Source organism: Apodemus sylvaticus, chromosome 7 (assembly GCF_947179515.1).
Source record: "Apodemus sylvaticus chromosome 7, mApoSyl1.1, whole genome shotgun sequence".
Taxonomy (NCBI): Eukaryota; Metazoa; Chordata; class Mammalia; order Rodentia; family Muridae; genus Apodemus; species Apodemus sylvaticus.
In genome coordinates, this window is record NC_067478.1 from 28193291 (window position 1) to 28213753 (window position 20463).

At 43.9% G+C, this 20463-nt stretch overlaps 1 protein-coding gene and 1 pseudogene across 3 annotated transcripts in view; one reads left to right on the forward strand and one right to left on the reverse strand.

Moving 5' to 3' along the window:
• Nucleotides 1-20463, reverse strand: part of Pcolce2 (procollagen C-endopeptidase enhancer 2) — a 56588-nt gene that overhangs the window by 14297 nt on the left and 21828 nt on the right. For all 3 annotated transcript variants that reach the window (XM_052187637.1, XM_052187639.1, XM_052187638.1), the window contains 3 exons: nt 12338-12593; nt 4376-4500; nt 1032-1168 (listed from right to left, as the gene is read on the reverse strand). In XM_052187637.1, the coding sequence (XP_052043597.1) occupies nt 1032-1168; nt 4376-4500; nt 12338-12593 (518 nt within the window). The remainder of the gene's footprint in view (nt 1-1031; nt 1169-4375; nt 4501-12337; nt 12594-20463) is intronic.
• Nucleotides 6604-7242, forward strand: LOC127688714 (inosine triphosphate pyrophosphatase-like; annotated as a pseudogene).

Below are 20463 nucleotides of genomic sequence, written 5' to 3' on the forward strand. Positions count from 1 at the left end.
CTCCTGACCCCAGCGTTTAACTCTTTCTTTTCCTTATTGCTTTATTTCTTTTTTGTCCCAAGTCCTTCCCCTTAAGACCCTGTCCAAAACCCTGATACAGCTGGTCTACATCAGACTTACTTCCCTCCTTCAAAGAAAAGCAAAAACAAAAACAAGAACAAAACCAAAAACACTACTGGTCAAATATCTTGAATGATTTCTGTGGCTTTTTCTTCTTCCTCTATCCATTTTGGATGAAAAGAATATATTTTCTCTATTTGCTGGCCGTGCAATGGAAAAAAGCAAAGTGTCAAGTGGAAGTCCATCAAAGAAAACACCTGGGTTTGCGCGAAGTTTCCTGGTTTCCTTATCTGGAATTTTCAAACCCTGGCTTTTCCCTTTTTTCTCAGAAGTTCCTATTCTTCCCAATGTTTGAGGTCCCCTTAGCAGGTCTGTGACAAGCACCAGCCTTGCCTCTGTTTGTCTGTGTGGCTGCTGGACTCGGTGTTTGGGTGGACAGGATTCCACTGTCATGGAATATAAAGCTTTGGCAGCAAACAATGTAACGTTTTCCAGAAAATAATGGTAATTATGGAATTTAGCAGAGCGTAGGTTGTACTGGCTGGTTTTGTGTCAGTTTGACACAAGCTGGAAACATCAGAGAGAAAGGAGCCTCAGTTGAGAAAGGCCTTCATGAGAGCCATCTGTAAGGTATTTTCTCAATTAGTGATCAATGGGGAGGGCCCAGCCCATTGTGGGTGGTGCCATCCCTGGGCTGGTGGTCCTGGGGACTATAAGAAAGCAAGCTGAGCAAGCCAGGGGAAGCACCCCTCCATGGCCTCTGCATCAGCTCCTGCCTCCAGTTTCGCCCCCTGCTTGAGTTCCTGTCCTGACTATCTCCAGTGAGGGACTATGATCTGAATGTGTAAGGTGAATAAACTCTGCCTCCCTAACTTGCCTTTTGGCCATGGCAATAGAAACCCTAACTAAGACATAGGTTTAGAGTCATAGAAACATTAGAGCTACAAAGAGATACAGAGAGGCCTACTTACACAGGTGGACTGTCCCCACAGTACTTTCCAATTCTTTTGGCATCATTGACTTCCCCACCGTTAAACACAGCCACGTAGTCGTATCTGCAGTAGTTATCACGCTCAACATCAAACTTCTCAAACTTTAACTCTATAAGCTTCGGGAAAAGCACAGCATAGAAGTGTGAGGAGCCCGAATAACCACCAGTGGAATCCCCCTGTAGTTGGGATTTGAGATCTACTACATCACACAGCAACTGTAAATCATAGCAATGCATATTTGAAAATGGCTAAGAGCTTAGAGCTACATGTGTCAACGCACACACATGTAAAAAGTGTAACTAGGTTAGGTGAAAGATATGCTAATTAGTTCAACTGTAATTTTTCATAATATATGCATGATCAAGGCATAGCCGTATACTATAGGCATGTACAATTTTTATTGGCCAACTATATCTCAATAAAGCTGGAGAAAAAAAAGAAAAAAAACGAGGAAGGATCCTGTCTAAAAGGCTGGGTGTGTGTTCTGGTGATAAATGGACCTGTATACTAGTCCATTCACCTCTAAAAAAAAAAATTAACAGATATCCAAAATATTACCTAAGATGTTCCCTTGTATCACACTATATCTGGGTATGGGATCTGGGTATGGGATGTGTGTGCGCGCGCGCGCGCGCGTGCGCGCACGCACATACAAGCATGCATGTTCATGAGATGGGTAGATTTCTCCTTTTGAAGAGGACATGAACATTCTTATTGCATGTAAAGGAGTGTTTGCGATGGGTGTCAGGGAGGTGGGAACTGATTTGAGTTGCTGAATATGAACACACATGTGCACACCCCAGGCACAGGCATGTGGGGCTGTGGTGTGTGGCTAATTTTTGAAGAGTTTGCCGAGAAACACTGATACGTATAATGTAAATATTAAAGGTTTTCTTTTATTTTTTTCCTTTCTTTCTTATTTATTTTTTGCTCCAGAACTAATAATAGTATCCTAAATAATTCACACAAGTTGTACATCTTAATTTCGTAAGGAATCAATCAGTCCCCTTACAAGCAGTTTGAGAAAATTTCCAGTGTGTGCATCTAAGGGCATCTCCCTGTGTCATTAACAATGGTGACGAGCTGCTACCCAGTCTTGTTGGGCAATAGGTAGCCAGGAGCCCTGTCTGATAATTCAGGGAAGATGATAAAAATCAATTCTCATTAAATAAAGGGCATTTATTCCCAAGAGCCCAAGAAGACTCTTGTGTGTTAACCTGACCAAAGCTGGCAGGAGCCATGGTATTGCAGGTGGACACAGCAGCCAGTTTTAACTGGATCATCAGTGCCAGGCCTTGGATGTTCACCTTACTCATACTAAAAGTCGCTTTAAACCATGGTAAAAAAAAAAATCTCCTTTGGGAGCCACTGATTTTTTCCACCAGCAACTAATAAAATATTTTCCATTTGAAAATTGGCTGAACTTTCTTGCCCTAAAAATTAGTTACATAAAAGCTTTTGGAGAAGAGATTAAAAGGCAAGAGGAGAAAGGGGAAGCTGTGATAAGATCCAGAGGTGAACATTCCATTCACTTGCACAGAAATTCCTCGGGGTTTCATTTTCCTGCTGGTTCTCTTCTTTGGACAGGACTACCGGTGTTTCTAAATACTCCAATGCTGGTGAAAAATTCAATGGAGTAGAAGAAAATAAACCAGAGAAGCAAAGCTCAGACTCCAAATGGTGGAGGGGAAGAGCTGTGAGAGAAGACACAGGACTCTAATTTGGAAGCTAATAAACCTGACATTATTATGGTCAGCCATATTAACAATGTCACAGAGAAACGATCAACACCCTTTGGAGAATTACATAATGGTTTCAAGTATTTCAAAAATGTACTATAAACTGTAATCTCTTCAACAGATATGTAGCCTTCTGTTATTAAATAAATAGCTACATTTCTAGTCTTTAAGGTAGGACTGAGTTTTGCGATATGACCATGAGGGGGTGGATGTATGTATGCATTTGTATGTGCGTGTGTGCTCACCTCAGTGACTTGCAGTGTATATTTGCCTGAAACATAATTGATGTTAAAGACAAATGTGTGGCAAGTGCCATGGAGCTGTAGAGATGGCTCAGTGGGTAAGAGCAGTGACCGCTCTTCCAGAGAACCAGGTTCACTCCCCAGAACCCACGTGGCAGCTCCACGTGGAACTCCAGTGGAACTCCTCCGTGGAACTCCAGTTCCCAGGAATCCATAGGCACCAGGCACACACATGGTACATAATCATGGATGCAGACAAAATACGTATACACAGAAAATTAAATAAATATGTAAACATACAAACAAACAAACAACAATTTAAAAAGCAGTAATGTAATGCCCACTAGAGAGAGTGTCTGGACTAAAGTCAGTAGTGTGTGAAACAAGAATAATTTTACAAGATTCACTCCTATATCCAATATGGTCCTACAGTTAATATGTGGTATTCCCAGAACGGGCAAAGATCCATATAACCACATATTAATAAATATTAGAAAACTAGATTTCAGCTGACTGTTTTAGAACATTGGTTCTCAACCTGTGGGTCACAACCCCTTAGGATGTTGTATATCAGATATTTACATTATAACTCATAACAGTAACAAAATTACAGTTAGAGTAGCAATGAAACCATTTGGTAAAGGAGTATAGTATTAGGAAGGTTGAGAGTCACTGTTTTAGAGTAACAGATAAGGAACTTGCACACATTTTGTTTCAAACAGCCCCAGTCATCAGAGACAGGGATTCCTTGAAGGCTCTGTAGCTGCTTGCTGGCTTTGCTGGACTGAGGCATGCGCCAAGCAAGGTGGGCTGACTGAGCAGAGGGGATGCTGGGATGCGCGCGTGTTCGAGGACCTGCATCCCCACAGCGAGGTGCTGATACAGGCAGCCTCATGGTCTTTACACCTGCCACAGGCCTACACAGTCCTCTGTGGGATTTGCTTACAATTTGTATTTTTGAAACTGTTTTGAAAGTTATAATTACATAGTAGAAAATCAAATCCATGATTTTGCAAGTCAAACAGTGTCAAGGGAAAATTTAGCCCAGATTTTCCCAAGCATAAGTACACCTGCCCAACTGGGCTTTCCTCTCCTGTTCTTTATCTCTCAAACCCAAGAGGCAGAGGCTCACACTGTGGGCAATTCACACCAGAGCCAGAGGCTCACACTGTGGGCAATTCACACCAGAGCCAGAGGCTCCCACTGTGGGTAATTCACACCAGAGCCAGAAGCTCACACCATAGGCAGAGACTCATAGCATGGGCAATTCACACCAGAGGCAGAGGCTCACACTCTGGGTAATTCACGTATACTCACTTCCATCCATTTTCTGGGGCCTCACCTGGTTCTTCGGAGCTATGATGTGCCACACACAAGTAACTCCTACGGGGTAATCTCGGTCTGGCCAGTTGGGAGTTTTAAAGGAACCGGAAGGTTTTTCAAGGCGTCCTCCACAATACCGGTCTCCTGAAGTTATTAAATATGAAACCACACAAGTTTATATCCTAACATGGGTCACAGTAGTACAGTCACCTGGAGGCTAGGCATGAGAACATTAGGGGCGTCATAGCGTGTCAAGGCAATGGTACAGGCTCTTCTGCTTTCTCTTTGGAAAAAACAAATGACCACACAATCTGCTCTATGCATCTAATTTGGTTTTGAGATGGCCTGGTGTAGCACAGGCTAGGCACAAACACAGTATGTGCCAAACACACAAAACACACAAAAGCAGCTGAGTCTGGCATTGCTCTTCCTGCCTCCACATCCAAGCGCCATGATTGCAGGCATGCTGTCACCAAACCCAGTTCACTGACTACGTTTTAGTGCCTGACATGTCACACAAGACAAGGAGGGAGTGGACCAAGAGCCACAGCTTTATTCCTGACCATTGTTTTCCTCCTTTTGGACAAAAAAATTCCCACCCATTCAGAATTGTAGCCATTGCAATGAATCCATTCCTAAGAATTCTCAAGACATTTTTCCCATTGGTTATTTATTAAATCCCCAAGGACAAAATTTAAATTAGCTCTTATACAGTTTTTATTACTAATATCTAGTATTATTTCTTCCTATCTATCTATCTATCTATCATCTATTTACCTATGTATAGTCTAGTAATGTATGTAAGTTTTAGAGATTACTCAGTTCATAAAAACAATGCATATTTACAAATCTGAGACAGTAGCCAATGAGGACCTGAGTTTGATTCCCAAAAGTTTTTCCCAGGTAAAAAGTGCCATGCACATTTGTGTATGCGCAGTCTCAGTGCTGGGGAGGTGGAGGCACATTGATCCTTAAGGCCGGCTGGCCAGCCAGCCTAGCACAGCTGGCGTGCTCCAGGTGCCTGTCTGAAGCCTCTCTCAAATCAAGGGGTTAGCACCTGAGGAGCAACACCTGAGGTTGACATCTGCCTTCCACACACATGTGCACATGCATGACCGTGCACACTCACGCTCACACACTCATAGCCACACAAAAGCATGTTTATTAACTTCCAGCAATGCAGAAAAACACATAAGTAACATTTACCCAAGTCCTACCACCTAAAACCCAACACCATTAACAAATTTTTTATTTTATTTTATTTTATTTTATTTTATTTTATTTTATTTTATTTTATTTTATTTTTGGTTTTTGGATTTTTTGAGACAGGGTTTCTCTGTGTAGCCCTGGCTGTCCTGGAACTCACTCTGTAGACCAGGCTGGCCTCGAACTCAGAAATCCACCTGCCTCTGCCTCCCAGAGTGCTGGGATTACAGGCGTGTGCCACCACCGCCCGGCAACAAATTTTAATTTAGACATTGGATGCAAGTACAGGTATGTACTCTGTATAAGAGGAAATAGTTTGAGAAATCTATTTTGATATAAAGTTAGAAATCTAATTTCACTTAGAATTAATTCAAAAATAACTGAGCTGAGACTAAATGAACAAAACATTTTTTTCAACATGGAGAAGTCTTAAAACAAATATGTAAATTTAAGAAAACATACTATACAATTTGATTTTGGAATAATTTCTATACTATGAGTGAAAACTTAAAGCATACATGTAATGAACAGAACAGAACAGAATAGAATAGGTCTCTGTGTGCCCATCATCCGTTGCCGGCCGCTGTAACTGGTAATCTGTTTTCTCCCCGTGGTTACTCAATCCCCACCACCTGCTTCACTGTTTTATTATTATTTTAATGTCACAGGTTTGGGAAGGTACACTCATCAATCTTAACTTTACATGACTGACAAATGAATGTACCCATGTGAGCCACACCCCTGAGATGATATGGAATCCATCTCTCCCAAAACACCCGTCAGATCATTTTCAGAAAACTTTCCTCTTTGTATAACTTGGGTCATGTAGGGGGTACCCTCTGTCTCCTGCTGCTGTCTTTGGTGGTTGTATTTTAGGCTGCTGGGTAGTGTTCCACTGTCTGCACACACAACAATTTGTGTGCCCATTCTTCTACCGATGCTTCTTTTGGGTTGTGTCACAGTTTGAAATTTATTGCTATAATAAAACATCATGACAGGGAAAAGGGTTTCTGGGCATTCTGGACCATAATCAGGCTTGCAATGGCCACATCTTTGGTGCGGAAGAAGAGAGTATTTGTGACAGGAATGGCAAAGAAACTGGAGGAGGTCATTCGGGTTCTAGGAGATACCTTTCCACGCTCTTTGGTGGCACAGAAAATTGACCTGCCTGAGTACTGGGGAGAGCCCTATGAATCGTCCATACAGAAGTGTCCGGAGGCAGCTCGCCAAGTGCAGATAGTGGATACCTGTCTGGGCTGTAATGCACTTGGGACACGCCCTGGACCCTACATAAAATGGTTCCTGCAGAAGCTGAAGCCAGAAGCCCCTGGCTGGCTTTGGAGACAAATCAGCCTGTGCACTCTGCACACTTGCTCTCGGCACTGGGGACCCAAGCCAGCCAGTGCTCCTGTGCAGAGGCCGGACCTGGGACAGATTGTGATACCACAAGAGGTTGCTGGGACTTCGGCTGGGATCCTGTGGAAGTCTGATGGATTTGAGCGAATGTATCAAGATGCCAACGGCTGAGAACACCATTTCTCCTCGGTCCCGAGCCCTGCTCAAGCTGCAGAAGTGCTTTAGTGTGGCTGCTGTGTCTGGAGAGCACTAGGTCCGTGTGTGTGTGTGTGTGTGTGTGTGTGTGTGTGTGTGTGAATAGTGTGGAATGCCCCAGGCAGGCACTCCTGGCAAGGATTCTCTGGGTTTCCCTTTGCCAGGGGATGCAGGCAGCTTCAGAGGCCAGTACTTGGAAGAGAAGTTGGCTCTGCATAGGGGAACTCTGGGCCAGTTGATATTAAACTCCTGCCCTTCAGGATTCAAGAGTTGCCTTTGGCCAGGTATGGTAGTACACACTTTTAATCCCAGAATTTGGGAGACAAAGGCAGACAGATCTTTGTGAGTTCGAGGCAAGCCTGGTTTACATAGTGAATTCCTGGACACCCAGAGCTACATAGTGAGACCCTGTCTCAAAAACAAAGCAACAACAAAAAAGTTTTCTTATAGCTGCTGGCTCTGGAATCCCGAGAAAAAACTGGGTGTTCACACTTCTTATCTGGCTAAGGGTCTGGCAAAGAAACACAACTTTTGTTTATAGAATGTAGCAGATGTAAATTCTGGAAGGCATTCGTTTCCAAAATAAAGGGTGTGTCTGTTTTGAAAAAAATAAAAACGAAAACAAAAACCATCATGACCAAAGGTAATTCGAGTAATTTGTGGGGGAGGCATTTCAGGATTTTATTTCGCTTACATGTTCTGACCACAGTCATTCATGAAGGGAAGTCAGGGCAGGACCTTAAGGCAGGAACTGAATAGGTTATACTGCTGACTGGCTTTCTCCCTGTGGTCTGCTCAGCCTGCTTTCTTATGCAACCTAGGACCACTGGCCCAGGAGTGGCGCCCCCCACAGTGGGCTTGGTCCTCCCACATCAAACCTTAATTGAAAACTTCCCCACAGACTTGCCTAGAGGTGTTTTCTCCGTTGAGATACCATCTTTCCAGATGACCTTAACTTATGTCAAACTGACAGAAAATTAACGTAAGTTATCGTTAGTGAGGCTGCTCTGATTATTTCTGTGTGCATCTTCTTTGTTGATGTGTGTGCTGAGATTTGGTCTTTTGCTTGTATTGTAATGCTAAATACTGGTCCCCCAGGCCTGGTCACCCTTGGGGATTTAGAGAGTGTACACATAGACGCAAGTGACACTACATGACCTTGCCCCCAAGTTTTCCCAGATTAGTGAATAAAGATGCCTACAGCTTATAGCTGGGCAGAACTGAGACAGGCGGAGCTTGGGGTTCCTGGCCTTGGAGTCTGAGAAGAACCACAAGGGAGGGAGAGGTGGCGGAAAGAGAAGATGCCACGGGGTTAAGAATCATAAAACCCTGGCCACGAGGGCTGGCCAATCGGAGTTAAGAGCAGCCCAGACGGAACATGCTGAGTCATATTGTGGGGTTATTGGCAGGGAAATAGACATAATAGCATAGAAGGTTGATATATGCCCAGCCCTGGTGCAGATTAAGGCTTATTATAAATATAATAGCTGTGTGTCTTTTATCTGGGAACTGAATGACCAAAGACAGGGTAGAAACCCCAGACTGATATTAAATACTTTCTACAACAGATGTGTGTTTTCATTTCCTTACAATATCCAAGAATGCATTGTTGGGCCAGATGACTTCATTAAACAATCAACACCACCACAATGTCTCCAAACACCAGAGAGTCTGTTGTCATTTTATGCCTCTCTAGAAGTACAGAAGTCATTGGCTCCTTCCCATTCTTGATACCACACAATGTTATAGATTTTTAGTCAATGTAATTGGAAAGTAGTGGCTTCTCACCGTGATCTTTAAAATTTCTTTTGAGATTTTAATTTTATTCTATGTGCATAAAATATGTTTATGTGTATATTCAGTGTTTGCCTGAATGTATAATCTGTGCACCATGTGTGTACTGTGTTCTCAGAGGCCAGAGGAAGGCAGCAGGTCTCAAGGAACTCAACTTTGAGACAAGCCTTAACAGCTCCTGGTCCTCTGGAAGACCAGCCAGTGCTCTTAACTGCTGAGCCATCTCTTGGCCCCTCACTGTCTAAATTAGCATTTCTGCCCTTATTTGCATTTCTGTCTTAATTTGCATATCTGTGATGATTAATGATACTTACTGGCATTCACAGCTTCCTCTGCAAAATGTCTGAACAAGTGCATCACACAGTTTGTACTTACTGAAATTCTTCTATGATTGGATGTGATTTTTATGTGTTCTGGATATAAACTACTAGCAGACACTTTTGCAAATATTTCCTCTAGGGGTGTGGGTTGCCTGTTCATATCTGTGCTGGTGTAGTTTAATGACATGTTTTAATGTTAATGAAGTTCACATTATGTCCTTTCCATCTTTTCACTCTCAGTATATTTGGTCTTAAGATTTATGTACTTTTATTTCATGCATATGGGCGTTTTGCCAGCATGGGTCTCTCTCTGTGCACTATGAGCATGCAGTACCCAAGAAGGTCAGAAGAGGGCGTTGCATCCCCTAGAACTGTAGTTGTAGTTGCTAGCTGTTTCATGTGTGCTGGGAACTGAATCTGGGTCCTCTGCAAGAGCAGCCACGGGTCTTTAACCACTGGGCCATCTTTTGAACCTCTGTATTTGGTTTTTATTTCAAGCAGTTTTTGGTAGACAAACATGTAGACAGGCCTTGCTTTTAATCTATCTCAACAATAACTTACTTCAGTTTGGGTGTTTAGTTCCTCATATCTAGTGTATTTGTGGATGTCTTGGGTTTAGTGTGCTGTTGCCATTTCTTTTTTTTCTATTTGGCCTCCCCTTTTATACGGGTTCTTCCTCCCAGAGCTTTCTTTGGGTAATTTTGGTACTCTATTTAAATATTTCATCTGTTAGTCATAGACCTGATTTTAACGGATGCCCAATGTACTTAACTCATCATAAGCTATACAGAGCTCATTCTGGACATTTTCGTGCTTTGTGTCGGGGCAGGGGGTGGGGGTGGGGGTGGGGGTGGGGCGGGGTTCTGAGTTTGCATGTGCAGTGTGTCGGGGGCGGGGCTCTGAGTTTGCATGTGTGGTGTGTGGGAGGCGGGGCTCTGAGTTTGCAAGTGCGGTGTGTAGGAGGCGGGGGCGGGGTTCTGAGTTTGCATGTGCAGTGTGTAGGAGGGGGGCGGAATTCTGAGTTTGCAGGTGCAGTGTGTAGGAGGCGGGGGCAGAGCTCTGAGTTTGCATGTGCAGTGTGTTGGGAGCGGGGCTCTGAGTTTGCATTCAGCCATCCTTTGTTGTCAAATATATGACATTCTATCTTCCATAGTGTTTTAGTTATGAACACCCCTGAAAAAAAATCAAAAGACAAACACAGCGCTCTTCCATGCCAACCCCTCCCAGTGGGCATTCCTTCAGTGCCTTCAGGTCAACCTCTACCATCATTGCCCTGGGCATCAGATGCTGCCTTCAGTATTTCTTTAGCAAAGATATAAAAATGTCGCTGGAGCATTCATAGCACTGTGAATGCTCTGCCTTGGCTTTCTTGTTGGAAGGCTGGCTGTGGAGGATGTGGGCGTGGTCATCCCAGCCCCGGAAGAGGATGCCAGGACAGCGCCCTCTGCTGCTTCTTCGTCAGGAGGCCGAGCCCAACTCTTGGTTCCTGTCCTTCATCTGCCTGACTTTCAGTTATAATGGACTGAGTTTTATTTATTTTTATATTCTTTTTTAATGTATCCTATTTAGTATTTACTGCCTTCTTGGCTGTATTAATTCATACACTATGTTAAGTCTAGGTGTAGCTAAGTCGTTTTTCTTTACATGTTTGTTTCTGGACTATTATCACTGTTTTAGGGATAAAACTCACAGCATACCTTAGACAACGCGCTACTGCCTCAGCAGCTTTTGCTCTCCCCTTTCTTCAGTCTTTCTGTGCTGGTCCCTCAGACTGGTAACCCCTATTCATAAGGAACTGTTTTCTGTAAACTACAGTCAATTTGTTGGGTAAATTATAAAATACCAACTTCTGTATTTTCTAGTTCTAAAAATCACCTTGTTCTTGTTTTTATTTATTCTGCATGCGTGCCTTTTAAATCCCGAGGCCGTTCCCTCTCCCTCAATACTGGAAACTGAACCCAGGACTTTGCAAATGTCAAACAAGCATCCTGCCCCTGGGCCGCACCACCAGTCCCCCCTCCCCCTGTGGTAATCCATTCCTGAAACCTGTCTGTCTGTCTACTCCTTACAGTTCCACATCTCCGGATGGTCTATTTCTCTACAGAGAAATCACCAATGCAGAAATACAACAGCAAGCAGCCCAGATGAAAAATGAAGCATTCATCAGTTCATTACAACCTCTGACTGATGACGGGCTACTCTACTGATCACCTTCTACCTCACTATGAATATGTATTGTGAATGGATTACATTATACATAAGATTCTGCTATATTCCTGTGAAAAATGGTTTTTTCTCCTAGTAGACATTAAGCTACACTCAGACTGAGTCTGCCTCCCTGGCAGTGGCCAGAGGCTCTAATCCCTGTTCTGGGCCTTTTGTCAACAGGCTTGTCCCGAAATTGTAGTTTTGCAGACAAAGACATGGGTAGGTTTTCTGTGTATGTTTTGAGCCCTTTGCTTCTGTAGCGTCTTGTTAGGACTTCTGCCCCTTGATCCTGTCTCTTGGCTTCTCAGCCTAGTCACGCTGCACCACCACCCAGGCAGATGAACAGAAAGGATATTTAGAAATCCTGTCAGGTACAGTCATCGTTGCAAGTGCTCTCCTGGATGAACATGAAGACATCACAAGACAGAGCGTCAGGTAACAAGAGAGAGCTATGAAACAATATGGGATTTCACCTAGGTTTTTAAGGAGCTGTTGTAAAAGTACACGTGTGTAAGTAAACCTGGAGAGAAAGCCACGCCTTTCTGGAGGATGCCGTGCAATAGTGGATGGTCCATCTGTGAAGACACATGCGAGCTTCGATTTTCTTTTTGCCCCATTCATTTCAATTGACATTTACAAGAATAATATATAGATACTTTCTATATATCTAAAAGAAAGAAAATACTTTCTTTTAAAAGAAGGCTGAAAAAAAAAAGAAGGCTGAATTTTAAAAACGATCTCTTGATGACTTGTGAACATTCCTTGACTCTTTAAGGACTGCTATTGTGCTTAGAGGGAGCAAACACATATAAAGTGCCAAGAACCGTGTCTGACACACAACAGGTAACGGATCCCCATGACCGCTCGTCACTAGGCCGCTGCCCCTGGGTGAAAACCGCTACCTTTTCCATCCGGTGCAGCTGCGGAGAACGTTGCCATGAAGCCACTTCCAGCAGTGTTGGCATCGGAAATCATTTGTACCGTCATCTTGTTGCCACTGGCTACGAGCGATCCAGGTCGGAACGTGCCACAGAAGCGTCCGATGCGCTGGCCATTGGCGTGGCCGTTGTACACATCCACGAAGTCATAGCGACACAGGTTGTCATTCTCGAGGTCTATGAATCGAAAATTCAGAACGACCACTTTGCCCTCGGGAACCTGTGAAGAAAAAAAAGGCAGAGTTAAAACTGTGTAAAAGCAGCAACATCCGTGGCAAAAGACAACAGAGCTAAGTCCAGTGCCTGGCCGGGCACGCGCCTAAGTGAAGGCGCCGCTCCTGTGAAGTACTGGGTTCGATCCCAGCAACACACACGCATAAATGAATAAGTAAATGACCCAGGGTAATTTCCTTCTTAGGTCTGAACTAAGCCAGGAAGAGCTTTCCGCATGATGCTTCTGAACAAAATCACCACCCCTACCCTTGAGAGGCAGAGGCAGGACAATCTCTGGTCTATATAGTGAGTTCTAGGAGGACAGCCAGGGCCACACAGAGAAACCCTGTCTGGAAAAACAAACAAACAAACAAACAAACAAACAAAGGAATTTATCTCAACAAAGCTGCAAAATACAGGACTAATCTCATGGTGTTGTTAAGAAAGAATACCAGTTCTGACTCATTTTATTAATACATCTTTACATATTCTAAAATATCATGTCACCTAGACTGGTTACTTGGAAGAAACACTTTGAATTTTTTTTGTAGTTATAACAAAAGAAAACCACACTATACAATATGCTTCTGAGAAGTTCAAAGTTAAGGGCTTATTTGGCAATTGAATAGTTAATTTTCAGATAGTTCAGCTGAGACCAAAATCTATATTCAGTTAATTGGATACTTGTTGATTCTGTTTTTTCTTAAAATCACTGTTTTAAAACATTTTTGTTTTCCTTGGATGGAGAGTGTGTTTGCCAAGTTCTCCTCAATTACCAAGAATGGCAATTAAAAAGGCGACCTTTCCCTTTATCTTCTTCACCACAATTTCCCCCACGCAACTCTTAGGAGGAGGGTTCCTCCTCTGTTCTTGTGAGTAGGGAGGAGAAATGTCTACAAAAGTCTTTGTCGGGGTGGCTGCTCGTGGGTCTCAGATCACAAAAGTCTTTTACTTTCTTCCTTCAGGTTTGTCAGCCCTAAAGTTTGAATCATTTTTCAACCACACGTGTTCACTGCCAGGACTTTCAGGGGTCAGTGGTGGAAACCTGCACCCCGGAGTCTGTGCTGACTGGTTCTGTGTACCTTTAATTCTGGGCCTCAGAATTAAAGGCCAGAGATAGACCAACACCAATCTGGTTTCCCCAGGGCACATTTTGTTCAGCTACAGTAAAATAATGTATTTTTGATGACATTTAATTTTTGTGTCAAAGCCATATAAAATATCCACAGTAGAAAGTTTAATGGAAAAAATCCCGAGAGGGCATTATTTTTACCCCCACTTTGAGACAGGGTCTCAGGTAGTGCAGGCTGGTTTGGAACTTGCTGTGTAACTTTGGATGCTGTAAAATTTGAATCCTCCTGTCTCCACTTCCCACATGCTGGGACTATGGTCACGTGCCACTGGTCTGTGATTTATAATGTGCTGAGGACTGAACCCAGGGCCTTAAACTTACTAGGCATGGATTCTACCGAATAAGCCCCACCCCCAGTTGCATTTCAATTGCTAAATACTTCTGTCTGTTGTCCAAGTATCAGAAACTCCAGAGATTTTATAGAAAGTGCTGGTAAAAAGCAAGACATTGCTCTTTAGAAACTTTTTATCCCAAATTTTCTCTAAACCCTCACATATGATGCAGGCACTTGACAATTTGTTTGTTTATTTTGGTGCCAATTAGATGAAGCTGTTGTTTTGCGAGATGATATTGGCTAGGGGATTCATTATCTGCCTGGAGGAGAAACAATCCCAAGTCCGTGCTTTTTCCAATCAACAGCTCAGTCCTGTGTGGGCCAACTGCCAGCGGGTGCAGTCATGACCTCAGTTCACCCACAAGCCCCTGGGACGTCCTCATTGTCACAGGCACTTGTGCCAAGTCACTTGATGGCAAGGCTCCTGCCAGCAAACAGGGGAAGTGAATTCTAAGTTGGTGGTTTGCATTTTCAAGGAAGGATGAGCAAAATGCAAATCCGCAGCCAGCTTCACTGTGGAGGACACAACTGTAGACTTGGTTCTGTTCCTGAGTCTGCACTCTCCGCCCCCAACACAGCACTTAGTACTTGGAGAGACATGGTGTCTCTGCAGCATGTCTTAAAAAAAAGCCATCATTTCCAGCCTCCAGGATTTCTCTCTTTTACAAACTGACTTGGTCATTCATGCTCTACAGCTCAGAGCGATTCATTCACATCAAGCTTGAGGAGAACGATGGCCCACGGTTATCTTGCACATGCATCCTGCATGTAGTCCAGAAAAATGTATGTTAAAAGTGCACATAAGAATTTGGCTATCTTTCCAGATGGGAATAAATCAGAAGCTCACAAGATTGTATATAGCCTGTTACATCTCAATACTATTCCTTTCTTTTCTGTTTTCTATTTTTCTTTTATTTTTTCTTTAAAACACTAGATCTCATCCCCTCTCCCTCCTCTCTCAATACTATTTTTAAGGGAAATCTTGTCCATGTTTAGAAAATAAAACATTCTAATGAATAGAAATGATGTAATACTGTGAACATTTCCTTTTGTTCCCTGAAAATTCGGGAAAAATTTAAACTCCTCTCATGTCTAAGAGTGAGGGAACCCATCCACTGGAGTCTACAGAGACCTTGCCACCCTGCTCTACTGGAGTCACTCCCACACTTTCCCACTGCATCTGGAACCATAATAAACCTGAACCCCAGGTACCAGGTACATTGCTACAACCATTCTGGGTGACTCTAGGAAGTTGTTGCTCAGATTAGCCCAGGGTGATGACGACTGAGGTACAGAGAAGTCAAGACACTGCATGGTCCAGCCTCTGTCTCGTGGGCTTCCCTTTCAGACAGTTCAACCTCCCTGCAGGCCACTGTACTGATTGAGAAACACCTCAAAGATGGCTCCCAGCTCAGGGATCCCTGGTTGGACAATGTTTCTTCCTAATATGATTCACTTTATCTTAGATCTTAGCTCAAGGATTACTTCTTCACAGGGGGCCCCCTGAGCCCTTCGGACATCATATACTGACATTTACATATATGCATATACATATGTGCATACACTGACAAATATGTCTCACACAGCTGTACTGCTTCTTCACAGATTATTTGGGACCCACCTTACCACCAGCAAGCATGGTATAGAGAGAGCATGGTATAGAGTGCACAATTTGTCTGTAGCTAGAGCTAGCATGGTCCTTGGAAAAATATCCATTGGGCAAATGACTCGATCCTGGTAATATTTTAAAAAAATGATAAAGTGGTAGGCTGTAATTCCTACTGTTCACACATACAATAATATAAAAATGTTAACCCACTTAAAGGTACAGAGCAAACATTATTAGTCTTAAGAAGAGGAAGAGGCATTACAGTGATTCTAATATAATGACTGTCTAAGGGCACCGTGCAAGTCAGTGGCAGAGCCCAAGGTAAGCACCTCGCTGTGTTTCCCATAACCTGGCTGTGGTAGAGACTGAGGGGAGGCTTCTGAAGCTCCTATCCTCTCTCCAGATACATGGGACATCCTCATTCCCCAGACTCCTTTGCAGGGAGGCTGAGGGCATGCGCAGAGGTCTGAGCCAGTAGATTGTCAGTAGAAGCGGCATATCAAATATTCTGCATAATCCTCTTGGACTTCTGCTTTGGATTGAAGAAAAGGATTCAGCAGAGGAAGCAGGAGGTTGTAGCAGGTGACATAGCTATGCAGGGCGGGAGTTAGTGCCTGAAGACAGCTGCCCAGGACGGCCACTCACAGCTGCACGGTGGTCAAGGAGAACTTGGTGCTGTGTGAGGTCACTGGGGTTTGGGGGCACTGCTTGTTAGGGAAGCTTTGTACTTTATGTCGGTGCTCTGGGTAATGGCACACACCAGTTGTTCTCCCCCAACACCTCTACCATATGCAGCTGCCATGTTTGCTGTTTTAGGTGTCTGTACTGGCTGGTTTTGTGTGTCAACTTGACACAGGCTGGAGTTATCACAGAGAAAGGAGCTTCAGTTGGGGAAGTACCTCCATGAGATCCAGCTATAAGGCATTTTCACAATTAGTGATCAAGGGTAGGAGGGCCCATTGTGGGTGGTGCCAGCCCTGGGCTGGTAGTCTTGGGTTCTATAAGAAAGCAAGCTGAGCAAGCCAGGGGAAGCAAGCCAATAAGGAACATCCCTCCATGGCCTCTGTATCAGCTCCTGCTTCCTGACCTGCTTGAGTTCCAGTCCAGACTTCCTTTGGTGATGAACAGCAATGTGGAAGTGTAAGATGAATAAACCCTTTCCTCCCCAGCTTGCTTCTTGGACACGATGTTTGTGCAGGAATAGAAACCCTGACTAAGACAGTGTCTCTATGTGTTCTTTACAAACAGCTTGGAGTGTCTCCCAAATAAAACAGGTTCTGAAAACAGCTCTGCCCAATGACAGATACGTAGATTTTACTTGATAAACAGTAATCAGTTAAAGGCAGGTCATTTTGGAGAGGATGTGGATAATTTGGATTAATCACAAAAGTGAGACAGTGCAGAGTAACTGGAGCACCTAGTGCTTGTCAGCTCTCCACCACGGTGACAGAATGCCTGAGATGTTAGAACTGTAAAGAAGAGAACATTTATTTGGGTTGATGCCCTCACAGTTATGCTGTTGCTTCTTAGGCTGTGACGAAGCCACAAGTCACTGTCAGGAACACATCACTGTCAGGAACATGTGGCAGCACAAAGATGGATTCCTTATAACTCGGAATCAAAAGAAAGAAACAGGAAGAGCCAAGACCTCTATTGCCCTGTTAAAGAAATGAATGCCCTGTTCCAGTTAGAATTTCTATTGCTCTGATAAGGTATCATGACCAAAAGTAAGTTGTGGAGAAAAAAGTTTATTCACCTTACCGCTTATAGTCTGTCATCAAGGAAAGCCAGGGCAGGAGCCCAAAGCAGGAACCTGGAGGCAGGAACTAAAGCAGGGGCTATGGAAGGGGGTGTTATTTCTGCCTTGCTCAGGTGGCTTTCTCATAAATTCTAGGACCGGGGTGGCTCCACCCACAACGGGTAACACACTAGCCATCAGAGAACCCATTGGTCTCACTTCCTTCCAGTGGGCTACCATCTCCTAATGCAGTGGACTCAGCCTTCCTGACGCTCTGACCCTTTAACACAGTTCCTCATGTTGTGGCGACCCCACACACACACACACCATAAAATTATTTCCACTGCTACTTCATAACTGTAAGTTTGCTACTCTTTTTTTTTCTGTTTTTTTTTTTTTTTTTTTTTTTTTTTTTTTTGAGACAGGGTTTCTCTGTATAGCCCTTGGCTATCCTGGAACTCACTCTGTAGACCAGGTTGGCCTTAAACTCCAAAATCTGCTTGCTTCTGCCTCCCAAATGCTGAGATTAAAGGCATGCACCACCACTGTCAGTAATTTTGCTACTCTTATGCAATGCAATGTAAATGTCTATGTTTTCTGATGGTCTTAGGCGACCCTTGTGAAGGGTCTTTCCACCCCTGAAGGGGGTCTAGATCTACAGGTTGAGAACCAGTGTCCTCATGGTACCCCAGGCTGAGCACCAAGGCTTCAATACTTGTCTTTTTTAGGGCACGTTCATGATCCACACTACAGGCTATAGCAATGGCTCTAAATTTAGTCTCTAAATGCCAACATCATTACCGTGACTCCTTTACCTGGCTGAGAAGCTATCAGTATTTCTTGACCTGAGTAAATAAATTGATCCCCTCCTCCTCTCGACCTCACACGTATTTTCCCTTCCTGGAATATATTCTTTCTTCTTCTCCAACCATTGGCTCTCACCCCAATTTCAAAGTCCCGCCAAACACATCTTCTCTAGTAGCCTGCCTCCCACGCCCCCCTCAGTCATATCTAAGTGGAATTATTATCCCAGGTTCCCCTCCAGAGCCCACTACTCCGCTCCCCTTGGCAGACAACCAGTCACCGCACATCTCACTGTGGACTCTGGCATGTTCCCAGCCTCGCTGTGTCCAGCCAGACAGTTCCCCTCTGAGACCTGTCTGTGCAATGGAAACACAGCAGTGGGGGGCAGGCAGCCGAGGAGGTCAGTGAGGTGGAGACAGAAATGAAGGAAACTTTTCTATCTTCATTTTATTTAATTTGATCTCAGGTGAGAATAGTCTTGGAGCTCTTCCATGCTGTATGATTATCTAGTTTCCAAATCAGCAAGCGTTCATTAAACTTCAGGGAAGCACACAGTCACAGCCAAGAGAGAGGAAAGAATTAAACTTCAAGAATGCACATGACCCAGAGCCTGATAACACCTTTCAGTCAGGCTAGATCTCACTGAGAGGAGAGGCAGCACCTACGACTAGGAGGATACGCCCGCCAGTCCCACGGAGTCTCCTTTGTAACACTCTCTCAATATGTGCGTACAGGATTGTGTGGTTTAAAAGCAGGGGTGGCAACTGCTCTCTCTGCATTATGCTTCCTGATAGACAAGCGCAGAAGGTTTCATACAACCAAAGCAGGCTGATTTCTCTACGTCTTCAAAAAGTCATTTTACGACATTCTTTCAGGTATCCAGAAGTTGTCAGGATGAGTTAATCCAGAACAAGATAGACACGACTGGTGGAGATTTGTGGAGGGGAAAATGTCCCTAAATTAAACAATTAGCCCATGTTATAGCTATTTTTAAGCACAGCAGAAATAAAAGCCAGAGGAGCCTTTTACCAGAAGAGTCTTCTTTGTCATACGGCCCTGCAGCTGTGTGTGTGTGTGTTTCCAAGTATGTGTACATGTGCATATGGTACACATGTATGTGCAGGCATGCATGTATATGAAATTATGCATGTATATGAAGGTGTGCATGTGTGTGCAGGTATGCGAGCATATGCAGGTGCATGTGTATATGCAGGAGCGTGTGTATATGCAGGCACACATATGCATGCTTGTGCACATGTGTATGCAGGCACACACACATGGAAGCCCGGGGTCACGCAGGCACTGTTCTTTAGGAGCTGTCCACTTTGTCTCTTGAGACAGAGTCTCTCACCAGGACTTAGGACTTCCCCATTAGGCTAGGCTGACGGGACAGCAAGCTCCAGCCACCACGCCTGACTACACATGCACGTCAAGGAGATTCTGCAGCAGTACTTGACAAGCTTTATTCTCTCCCAGTCTCTGGTGCTCTCTTCTTGAATAATCATAAGGGTAATCTACCCCTCCCCCCAACCTTTATAGGGTAGTGCTTACTTGTGACCCAATGACCCAAAGAAAGGGGCATGAAGAAATGTCATCTGTAATCTGTAATTTAGCATGTGTCCTTATTACATGTTGGAACATCTTCTGGGTATATGCCCAGGGGTGGTATAATGGGGTCCTCTGGTAGTATCATGCCCAGTTTTCTGAGGAACCTCCAGACTGATTTCCAGAGTGGTTGTTCCAGCTTGCAACCCCACCAGCAGTGGAGGAGTGTTCCTCTTTCTCCACATCCTTGCCAACACCTGCTGTCTCCTGAATTTTTCATCTTAGCCATTCTGACTGGTGTGAGGTGAAATCTCTGCACTGCTCATTCCTGATTTGCCTCTTTTAATCATTACCTTTTCTGCTTCCTATAATTTCCCCACCTGCCCTTCCATTAAATTTCTAGTTAAATCAACGTTCAAGATCTACAGTACCACCTTCATGCAAACATCGCAGCTGAGCTAAAGTTGTTACATTCCTCAGTGTTTGTTTTCCTAACCCTGGTAATGGCATTTCTTGAGGTTTGCATAGTGTACTGAGTATCAATAAATCCTCTCAATACAGGCATCAGTAGCCTACAGCTTCTACTGCTACTACATAGGTAATTACACAATACAGAATAGAGTCATAGAAACTGATGAACTTTTAAGATTTGTGGATAATTTATATTGTCTCACTATTATTTGTGTGTGTGTGTGTGTGTGAGAGAGAGAGAGAG